The 12,295-nt window shown below is 42.4% G+C and overlaps 1 protein-coding gene across 2 annotated transcripts in view; it reads right to left on the bottom strand.

Moving 5' to 3' along the window:
• The window catches only part of PRDM16 (PR/SET domain 16), a 1,067,934-nt gene that overhangs the window by 646,716 nt on the left and 408,923 nt on the right, over positions 1 to 12,295 (bottom strand). For both annotated transcript variants that reach the window (XM_078642479.1, XM_078642478.1), the window contains exon 2: positions 9,917 to 10,266. In XM_078642479.1, coding sequence (XP_078498605.1) covers positions 9,917 to 10,266 — 350 coding nt within the window. The remainder of the gene's footprint in view (positions 1 to 9,916; positions 10,267 to 12,295) is intronic.

Below are 12,295 nucleotides of genomic sequence, written 5' to 3'. Positions count from 1 at the left end.
GTCTGTCCTGGAAGAAGGATCGACGGGAGCATCTGTGCATCTCCAGCTGCCCACAGGGGACAGGAAGACCATTTAATCCTTGCATGCACTACGCGCACATGCCCCATTTGCCATAGCGCGGGTCTGTATTTAGCAGAAGACAAAGCTAACATCTCAATCAGTGTGACGAACCATTAGCCTCATCCTAAGGGGAGACAGCTTGTCTAATTGCCTGTTTGGACAATTTAGAATCACCAACGATGATTATTATAAATGGATTATGCTTATGTCATATTCTAACGCCTTGCTAGTCCTTCTACGTGCTTGCTTAGAAATGGGAGCATTTTTTCTTTTACAGAACTATAATGGAATTGTATTCCAGTGTTGAAAATTAGCAATAATCCTGAATAGGCGAGAATCCTCTCACTGGGTGTGAGATCATGTAGGGTGCCACCACACATGGACTCCTCCGGTGGCAACCCTGACTACAACCAAGACCCAATCAACTGAGCTCTTCCAAATGGGTGCTCAGGATCGCAATGTGAATTGGAGACTTTCGCCCCAGTGTCATGTATATGAAGCATTATATAACTTCTATAATGCATGAGTCAAGTGAGGCAGACTCCAGAATTCAGAATACTGCAGGAACCCCTTGGTAAGCATAAAGAAGAAATACTTGAGAGTAAATCACCACCATTTACAAATGTCAGTAGGCTGTTGTTGAATAACTACACCCTCCAGAGCAGACAATGTGTTCTCATCTTGTCTCTCAAAATGTTAATAGAAATGAGTTCTCCAAGACTTTACAGTAGCCTGGAATACACATGCTAATAAGCTTCAACAATAAGAGACTGTGGGCTCTAGTTATACTTTGGTAAATGGGATGCTCTTTCCCAAATGTGGCAGATGCCCCATCCACTGTACTAGAAGTGAATTATAGTCAGTGGCACTTGTAATGTGGTGGATGCAATATCTATCCTGTTTTAACTTAGTATCAATCCACTAAACTCTTAATAATAACCCATTAGCAATCTGAACTTACTGCTTTAAGTAGGGCCCTGTACTCTGAACGAGTAGGGATCCCATTTACTATTTGAACATATGTACGCGCACTGCTTGAATACCTACTGTGCAGGTGCCATGACAATTTACCCAACTGGTGCAGGCTATCCAGCACTGATGGTTTCAAAAGGTGCTATGAGTATTTATCCAACATGTTCCCATCCTTATTACTATGAGTCCATCCAAGAACCTCTTCATTGTGCTAATTCCAACATAGGGCCATGCAAACATGGTTAACCTGCAGTGCTTGTATGCTGCAGTTTCTGGATACACTTCATCACATTCAACTGTTCCAACAAAGCATGGGTACCACCTCTGCGCTACTTAGCGCTAATGGAGCAGATGGCCAGTTAGCATTCACATATGCTCCCCGCTGAAGCATTGCAACCGCATTGGGAAGTTCTACCATGACATAAAGTAAGCATTAAGGTGTAATTACCTCCCTGGCATTGGTACTGAATGTAGAAGCAGAAGGTGGAAACAATCTAAGCCCTGTCACATCACATTATACTAGCTTCCCATTTGCAATCATAGTAAGCCCCCAGAAGAACACCAGACATTGATGATGTGACTGGGCAGAAGTGAGTTGACTCTGTGTGATGCAACACAAATAGTGTGACATCAATAACCGGCTGATGGATCTTTCTTAAAGACAATGGGCATTGTGCACACTCAACTCCAAGGACACATCAATGTAACTTGTCTTCTTCAAGGTTACCAATCAGGCTTAAGTACGGCCACCATATAAAACGTGACAATTACTTCATGATGATCCCTTCCTCCTGATGATCCTCTCTGCTCCCTTTGCCAGTGTTGACTATCTCACCCTCATTAACTCACTCACATCTTGAATGGAATTTATTTGCAAAGTCGCCCACTGCTTCTCCTACTACTTTTCTAACATCAGATTGTCCATGTAAATACCACAAGAACCCTATCATCTGAAGAGTACCCACATGGTTCCCATCATCTTCAACTTTCTTTATGGAACCTTTCAGAATCCTACAACATCACAATATACCAATAAGCTGATATCACACAACTTTACATGAAAGGCTCTGCACTTGACATTCATTGACTCAATCACTGCCTCCCTTTCTTTCAGCACTAAGTATCTGGCACCTGCTGACAACTAAATCTCACATTCCCTCTGCTTGCAAACAGTAACAAGGTACTTCAAAACTGTCTTAATGACATTATCTTAAATGACTCCAAGCACCAACCATCTTTCTATGCCAAATCACTAGGATTCACCCTCAACACCGACCACTTCCTTGAGGACCACATCCCCACTAAAACCAATAAGGCATAGAAGCAGCTATATTTCTTGAAGGAAATGAAACTGTTGCTTTCTGAAAACAGCTCCAGGACCAGTGTCCAAGCACTTGTAGTTTTACATCTGGATTGAGAGGATGCCCTTCTCCATGGCCTTCCTCACTTCGTGCTGGCCCTTCTGAAAAGAATCCGACATGATGTAGCATGGCTCACCAATGGATTGGAGAGAGCAAACCATTTCACCATGCCCCTAATGGAACTCCATTGGTTTCCCCTGCATGCCTGTATCATCCTCAAGACTTGCTGCAACATGTATATGTCCACTATGAATATTAATCCTGTCACATCACCCTCCGCAGATACACTTACATTGGTTCCCTCTGAATTTCTGCATCACCTTCAAGACTTGCTGCATCATCTATAATGTCACTGTGAGTAGCAACCTTGTCTTTCTGTCTGTCAATCTAACCATCTCTGGAAGATCTGGACATACCCACAGCAAGGACATTCCTATAGTAGAAATGCATGAAGTGCAATCAGCTACAAACCAGGAAACAGGCCTTCTCCGTATGAGTACCCAGCAACTGGAACACTGTCCCTATACTTTTAGAACTGCTCAACCCACCATTCAATGCAGAATAAGGCTGAAGACATACCTTTTTAAAGAACATCATATCTCAACATGTTAGAACATATTTTCCCATCCATTGTCCCCATGATCCCCCTCTCCTTCTTTCTGTAAGAATTCATGAATGGTAACCTCAGCTGCCAAAAGGTGGGCGGAACTCACAGAGTTTTACTCAGCAGAATTCTGCGGAGTTACAGACCCCGTAGAATTCCACCAACAGCATAAGAAATGCAGCTTGTGCTGCAGTTTAGCACTGATAGCACGAGGAGCACTGAAAAGTCAGTGCAAACTGTACCATGTGTTACAGAACAGCACGCGGCAGTTCAAGTTGAAAATCTACTTGCGCAGCATTAAATTTACTCAAGCGGCAGCCCTCTGGCTGCGAATGCTCACGAATGGCCGCAACAGCTTGTGTTAGAAAATCGATCTAGGGGGGTGCCCAGTCTCACTCACGCTCGCCACCTGACATATTCTGGAGCAGTGAAGGAGAAAAATGTCGCCACACAAGGATTGGCAGAATTTGGCCTGAACTCCGAATTAAAAAGTAACGCAGAGTGGCCAAAATTCCACCAATTCCAATTGCAGAACGGAACTTTTCACCCACCCCTACTGCCATCCCTGTACATTACTTTCCTACCCCTGGCTGGGTTTGTACTATGCAACATATAGAAGAATAACAACAATAGAGAGTAAGAAGAGAGACTGCTCGCATTCCCTCATAAATGCACTCAAAAATTTTAAGTGAGCACGCTATCATACTTTTTTGTCTGTCTGCTTGAGATGTCCTACACATACCTTTGTGCAACAAAACACTTTTAAGGTTTCTTGAAAGACCCCTCACCCACTACCCTACTTGGTGGCATGCCTCATCATTGGGGTCTCACCAGAGATAACTAGTGCATCAAGGGTGTGCCACAACACCTGATTACAGATGAGCGTTTTTGTTTTGCATACGGAGCTCCAGAGGTCAGAAAATAGGTAGTTCAAACGGGTGAACACCCTTGACGAATGTGTGACTATAGAGCCTCCATGTTGTGAGGAAATACAGAGGAACAAAGACTCAAATGGAATAAACACAGACAACTATAAGTTACGAGCTGTGATATTGTCGCATGCCTTAGCACACATGCAATACTGGTCCAGAGGAAGCCGTACTGACCCTTTGTGCTTTTAGACATTATGGCTTAAACATGTTGACCGAAACTGAGGCTGTGAGAGTTCATTGCTTTCTTGGAGCACATCCACCACTGCTTTAAATCTTTTTCCAATGTTGCTACTATTAAACATACCTCACTGGCTGGTAACCTGGAGGCAATGTTTATTCACCTTTTTTTCACCTGAGAAACACCAAAAAAACCTGCTCCGCTGTAATAAGGTTTTGCATCACACCCTTGATGCTCTAGGTATCTCGGGTGGGGCCCCGGTGATGAAACATGTTACCAAGTAGGTTACTGGGTGAGGTTTCTTTTAATAAAACCTAAAAGTATTCAATGCAATATATGTACAGCACATATACGTTTACATACATAAATAAAGTTGACTTATATACATAAAGTTCACATATTGCTGGGTTCCACTGAGAGGCAATATGAAGAGTCCCTTTTTGTCATCTTGCAAACACTATTGTTCTTGCAAATGTAGGGCTGCTACCTGGTAAGGTCTCAGGCAAATATTACTAATGCCTGAAGAATATGCATGTGCACCTGTTGAAATTAGCCAATCATATTTTGATAAAACGGTCTAAAACGTTTGTAGAAAATATAGTAATGGGGTAAAAGATCTTCAGAGCATTTAGACAACCCAGACACTTTTCAGTTGTTAGAAAATTGAGACTATAAGATAAAAAGTTTATTTTTCTAAAAAACAGTTCTCATCTGGTTGAAAAGCACTAGGAAGCTGCCAGATGGTGCCAAGACCTGAAACGGTGATAATGATAAGCATCACCACAAAGAGAAAGGCACAAAGGCTTTTATAAAGAAAAGGGAACATATTGTATATGGAAAACAGATAAGCCTGCTGTCTCCAACCATATCTGCTAAACATACATTTCTAAACATTGTTATTTTATTCTCAAGTCAATGACCCTCCCCCCAAAGTCATTGTAAAGTTTTATCTCTCACCCTTATGGGAAAGTACATAGCTCCACACCCACCAAATTGTTAATTTAGTTTGTTGCAGAAATACAACATTATATAGATTATTACTTCAACTTGCAAAGGTACTGAGGGAAAAATACATTCTTTATCCTTCATATTTAAAAGTGCTGGTGATAAAGGGTTCGATCAGTCATTCATCACTCCAGACTGCCTGAAGAGTGTAGATGCATGAATAGCAGCCTCCTATTGGTTTCCTTGGCTACACCCAACAGTGTAATTAGTAACTCAACTATTCCTTTTCTGTAATGAACAGTGGTATTATTACTTGAATATTTAGAATATGTAAATCATTTGGATTAATAATGCAAAGATTTTGGGAGCATGATTTAGAGTGCTGAATACAGTTTTCACTCTCTCATGGCCTGATTCACAAAGGTAAAGTTAGACAGAAGTATTCACATCTCGTAAACGCCCTTTGTGAATACCGAAAGTCACCCCTGTTTTTTTTGCTTTTTATTCATTTTTAACTTTCTCGCCTCAAGCTTATCTGTTTCTCTACTGTCCACATCCCAATGTTCACCCCTTAAAATTACTTCTCTCCTATGCCTCTCCTCACCCACACCTTTGTTGTTCCCCCACCTCTCCCAATACAAAATGTTTCTTATTTTAATTTTTCGGGTGGGCCTAGCTGCTGCCATTTGGTGCTGTACCTCTCTGTTTTCAAAGCACTGCTCAGCTTTTGAGCATATATATTAATTTTACTAAAATGGTAGTTGCATCAAGCCGTATGCAGTTCATGGATAAGTGCCCTCTCTGTGCCGCTACAGTGTCATGATGCGTACGCATGCCTGGAAACTAACAATTCATTGTGCTTTTTACATTTTTTTGCCAGTGGTGCACCTTTTTTTTTGCAGATGCTTAATAGGAGAGCAAAAAGCTTTGTCAAAACCAGTAGGTTCAAAAGCAGGACCTATTGTCTTTGTCAATTATTGGTTGTTCAAGAAACTTCAAAGGGAATTCATGATTTGATTGAGAATGCGCATGCAGAAAAACAAGCAAATTATGGGTGGATGTTATAGTGTTTACAGCCAACCTGCAAAATTTGTGATAGAAAAAAATGTGATTTTGAAACCTGCTAAATAAATTTTAGCTGTCTTGGTTTATCGGATAATAGATTATCAATTGAATGCAGCGATCTGTTGAATCATTTCTTTAGTAGGTTCATATTTTACAAATCTCACGGAATAGGGAATTACAGCCGTGTACAATACTTATGAATACTGGGACATAGGTAAAGATGTCCTGTCTCAAGGTGTTATGGAAACATAAGAAGCCACACTGCTAGATTTGCAATAGATGAAAAATATCTTACATCGCACTATTTTACAGCAGAGGGTCTTCTACTATTTTTGCATTGATGCAGAAATTGATAAAAAAAATATGTGTTTACTTGCATGGTATAACATATACGGTCCCTGTCCTGGTGGTCTCGAATGGACTGTAAGGGGAGTTATCAATCTATCTAGGGTTACGAGTTCCAGAGGAAAAATTGAGGAGTGTTTCACTTGGGCCTTTCGCTACCTGAAAGCAGTCAAAATGTCTGTGAAAATCTAGTTGATAATGGTGAATAACATGAATAAACACTGAATCCTGAATGCCATTCCCCATTCCAGGAGGCAAACCTTATGCCCTGATACAGGTGCAGGAATACTATGTGGTTACCACAATAAGGCATCTGGTATTGCCATGACCTCTGTAATGGGCCACCTCGTGTGTGCCCTATGTAGTGTGCCACATGTGATCATTGCTACCCTCATTAACATCAACATTGTCATGTAAAGCTTTTCCATTGGCCTGCCTGTCTCCATTTCTCTCACTGTATCCTTCCTCGGAACTATTTTCAGTGTAGAAAGCCGTGGGCACTACTTCCTGTCTGCAATCATAATCAATTGTCATTTATTCGATTTTTTTACTTTATTTACTGAGTTTTATATAGCGCAAACTCGACCCGTGGGCATCAGAGTGCTTCACGGAGGTAGCAGCATATACTTGAGATACACTTTAGAGTAAATACAGATACATAGTGACAGAAAGTGACGAGGTACATGAAGAATTGCAAAGCCGAATTACATTCGGGAAACAGCCTTTAAAACAAGGTTTTTACCATGTTGTGACTTAACCATGCATTTTTAATCACGCATGTTTTTACAACGTGTATATTTTTAAAATGGATGCCTTTACCACGCATTTAAGGTAAGTTGGGGAGTGTGGGCGGTCTCCCCCCACAAATACACTGTTTTTAAATAAATGAACAATGCATGCTAATGGCATCCGTTGTCAAAACATACACGTTGTAAAAAAATGCATGCTATAAAATGCGTGGTTAATGCTTGCGATTAATTTCCCTGCATTGTTCCGTCGTACAACCACTACAAACTATACATTCGGAAATGTTGAGCACTTCTTGAGTACACCTCATGCATACTATAAATATGCACTTCAAAAATATCAACAATATTCTCCTGTACAATACATTTAATTCGAATTAATGAAAATTACACCAGATCAGACCTTAGATGCAAGTATGGTGAGCTGGCCCTATAAAGGGGTGCCCTCTGAATGATACTGGGGCGCTCAGGTATGAAACAGCTGCTTCTCCAGTGAGGACCCTGAGCTCCTTTGCAAACACAGGCTCCATCCATCATGTCACAGTGGATTACCTAGAGGAGGGTGGCTCGTCCACTGCCCAGATATAATGGAGCAGTATTTTACATTCCAGTGGGTTTGTGAACGGCGGCCTCTTTAAAACTGACAGTCCATATGTTCATGGTTGTCCAAGCATAGCACCCCTCACAGCTCTGTGCATCCCCTGCCTTATGAATGAGCCGCTCTGTCTCTTTCCGTGTGACTGGCGTGCATTGTGCTTTGCAGGGCTGGTCCTCTTGTCTGAGGCTCCATCAGATCCCTGTGGAAGGGTGAAGCAGCCCACTGCATGATTACACATGCTCTTTGTGCACAGGATAAAAGCTGTATCTGGTGGCCCACGCGCTTGCACTGTTAGGAAGCAGAGGACATCATGCACAGTACATTTGGAGAGGGCCATTCAGCCTGTCCAGGCCACATTTGAAACTTTGATTTTATACAGGGTGATACAGACTTATGTTTGTTTCTCATTCCTCTGCTCACCAGTCTTGGCTTCTATTATGACTCTCTTCATAGCACTCGCAAGGGAAGCTGCTCGTATATAGAGGGAACTTGATAAAAACTTGTGCTCTTGCTGAAAACTGAAATTGGTGCAATATTGTGGAAAAGAGTAGTTTGAATTACAGATTACTAGATGTTCATTTCAATGGCAAAATTGGCAAACAAAGAGCACTCTGTAAAAGACTGCCTAGGGTGGTCTTTTTATGTGCTCCCGGTAAGAAAAGAAGATAAAATGGAATTAAGAAAGGTTGGTGGAAGACTGTGAGCTCTTTTTTTGATAAATATCCTTCTTTATCATCAATATTTTGTGTGCAATAGCTCTCCCCAAGTAAGAGGTACTTCAACTGAATTTGATTGAGTAAACAGTAAAATAGTTTATATAACACCACAGAATCTCTAGGCAACGTCATACCACATGTCTTGTTGAAAGCATCAATACAAATTAGAACATTGGAATGTCGAGCGCTCCATTGAACACAATAGAGTGCTTTGGGCTTTTAATGGCTGGTAGAAACCTGGAACATCAACATTCCAATGTTTGTTCACATGTATTGCTGTGAACAGAGGCTTCACGGAGCCCGAAGGGATTTCTATCCCCTCGGGCTCCTGAGGCCTTTGCTTTACTATTTAGAACATTCTGCCCTCTAGGGGCGTAATGTTTTAATAGCCTTAGAACCCTCTGTAGAGGGCTCTAAAGGCCATTAAAGGCCCTCTCCCTTGTTAAAGGCCCTTGCCTTCGGGCCTTTAATGCTGGAGCGGGCCTTTTAATGGCCGGTAGAGCCTGCTACATCGGGCTCTAAAGCTATATTAGAATATAACAACTAAGTAAAAACTAGAGAAAAAGAGAATCTGTTCACATTACTTGAGGCAGTAGATTCCTACCACATAACACATTTCACAAATTACTATGCCTGGCTGTCCAGTTTATTATAGGACACCCTGTGGTAGACCAGTGAGCGAAACTTTGAGAACTTTCGGACATATGTACATGTTATCCCAGGTTAAGCCTACCATGTTAAGGAAGACTAGTAGAATTCACTGCAGAATTTGAGTGATATGCAGGAAGCAACTGACTTGTTTCAGCATTCATGTAGTTGTAGTCGGATCTAATTTGAAACCCTAGACCATGGTAGCTTGGCTCAGAGCATAATGATGAAGAGCTAACATGCTATTCAAAAGTCATTATATACATGATTCGAGATCCACAGGTGACAGAAGTGCACATGGAGGGCTCACAGACAGAACAACAAACTCTCTGATCCTTACTGTGACCAGAGGCCCCATAAACAAGCTTAAGTCAAATAATTATGCAAAATCATGAGTCCCACTCATTAATGCCCAACCTCATCAACTCTCCTACTCCATAATTATTATTTATACCTTGAATAGGTTGAACTTTCTTGTGGATTCCTGGTACTAACATCTCCAGAGTCATAAACAGGATCCCTCTGCCCCCAGTCAAGGAAGTGACTGGGCTAAGAGGCATAGATTGGAGTGACATCAACATAGTTGGTGAAGGAAGGACATCAGTCTTCCCACAATATGAAAGGGGTTTGAGGGTCAGGTATCTCACTCTGAGAGTGAGATACCAATATTAAGCGTGCCTCAAGATCCATCCTCTGTAACACACAACGTTACTGTGTGAACCCCACCAACCCCAGCGTCCACTTACTTCCCAATCAAAGTTGGCTTCTTTTAACGCAGTCCTTTGCACGCTGGTGTAAGGTCCAAACCTTTCCCCGACTTCAATCTTCTTTTTGGCCCAGATTCCCAGCCCGGCCCCGAGGACAGAGGATTCTCGCAGCTCGAAGGCAGCAGGGATTGGAATGTCATCAGGAATGTAGACAGGAGCTTCGTAGGGGGATCCTTCCTTGGGTGTGAAGTCCTCGCTGGTGGGAAATGGGGACGGTGGTCCAACAGGAATGGGGGACATGATGCTGTCTTCTGTTTCTTCTTCTGCGCTTTCACCACCGAGGACATCCGGGTCAGCTTCATACATATTATTTACTGTTTCGCTGTCACCTACAGAGAAAGTAAAATAAGGAACAGGTAAAGTTACGAAGCTAACGGAGTACTATCTTTCCATCAATAGGTGATCAGGGATGATTTGTTATTGGAATAGAACACTTATTTATGTAAATGTTTGGATTAAATATCACATGATAATAATGACCGTGTTTTAGACATCATAATATAGCGAATCAGTTCTAGTTTGACAGATGGCCATTGGAAGTCCTTGTATCAGACAGTGCTTAATTTGAGCCGGTGGTTTCCGGTGCTTGGCACCAGCACTTAATTGTCAACACCGGCGCTTGTGACAGTCAGCCACAAGTTGATGCTGTCTGGCTAATTTAGAGATGACCACAACAACAGTTAATTGTTAATTAAATATGCTTAAAAATGACTATTGTCTGTTGCACAAGCTAAAATTATAGCTCTAGGGGCCTGTAATAGTACGAATTGTCACACTTGTAGAAGCTTGATGGTTGGTAGTTGTGTTGTTACTATAATTGGAAGCATGACAGGGGCCATGTGTGGTGCCAGCTGCAGCAGACTCCTGACAAGAGCCCTGGCACTTATGTTATTTACAAATTAAGTACTGGATTCGAGGTATCCAGAATGACAGTTTCCAACCGGTATCTCCACACATTCTTACTCCTACTCAGGAGTGGCCTGCGCATGCAAGAGCGGTGGTGCGGCGTGGGCAGGGTGTGGCTTAACATATTTTCCCTCGTTGTTGCCTGTCAAGTCCCCAATCCCACTGCTCTTACCTGCACAGGCTGCACTTGCTCCGAATACAAGTTAAATCTATTGGAATGTGGAAAGGCGGTAGTTGGAGGAGGGCAAAGGAAAGGGTGGAGTGAAGGGGAAAATCAGTTCTGACAGGGTGGAGCATTGAATGCCCCTAGTAGCCACAGAAAAAAGTTGTGGTGGAACCAAAGCTTCATATGACCTTACCTTTACAATTATTGGACGGTAAACTCTGGTCTGGTGTTCCCTCACCCAGGAAAACCCGCGTGGGAACTTGGGACTAATTGTGATCAGGCAGAGCAGAATTCCATTTGGGAATTCTTCTTCACTTTACTGACAAACAGGGCCTTTTTATGCAGTAAAAAGGGCATCATAAGACACCACACTGTGGCGTAATGAAACTTGAGGGGGCCCCCTGCAAAGTACATGGAGGGGCACCACTTCCGGTCTCACTGTGGAGCTCTCAGGCCAGGGTACTGTGCTAAGGGGCCCCCTGGAGGTCGGGGCTCCTCCGCACTGTGGGGGCAGCGGGGGCCTTTCTCATGCCACTGCAGTCTGGGCTCTGTTGGATACTATGCTCATTAACACTCTGGCACACCAGTGAATGATTTGCGCTATAAGTAGGATATGTTGTGTGGCTACAGAACATTCTGCGGGAAACCTACGAGCTGTGCCAATGATTGTTTATTATGTGTTCGTTCATGAGACATATCCTGTATTTGATCTGACAATTAGGATTCGGAAGTCATATGTTTGTTTTCTTTTTGCTCCAGCAACTTCTAAAAAATGTAAAACCTTAGCTGAATCATTGCAGTTAAAAGCAAGTGCTCTGCCACAGACATGAAAGGTGGTGCCGACTTCAGTGTTGCAGACTACGTATTTCCACTTAACCTCAAATTTGTTTGATTTTTGCCACAAACCAATACACAAATGCATTGCAAAGAAATTAAAAATATGATGTTCGTAGAATGACCTAGCACCCATACTTGAAATTCGGTCAAGGTATAATCATGATGCTCTTTAGGATGAGCTAGTCAAAAGTTAGCTCAGTGGGGTGGTTGCTGTTCATATCTGTTTTTAACAAACTTCTTTCATGGTTTAAAGGTATGACATTGACTGGTCACCAGCTTTAAATCACAGTTCTAGAGCTATTAGGCAGCGGCGGCTCCTCTGCAATGGCGCAGGAGCGTCGCCCCACTGCCTGGCTCAGAGTCAGGAAATGAAAAATAAAACGGTGTTCTAGCATTGTTTTATTTTTCATTTCTGGCTCTGAGCCAGTGCTGTGGGGAGGTGCAGGGCC

Source organism: Lissotriton helveticus, chromosome 5_1 (genome assembly GCF_964261635.1).
Source record: "Lissotriton helveticus chromosome 5_1, aLisHel1.1, whole genome shotgun sequence".
NCBI classification, from domain to species: Eukaryota; Metazoa; Chordata; class Amphibia; order Caudata; family Salamandridae; genus Lissotriton; species Lissotriton helveticus.
The sequence above is the reverse complement of the archived record's forward strand: the minus strand, read 5'-3'. Positions and strand labels throughout refer to the sequence as shown.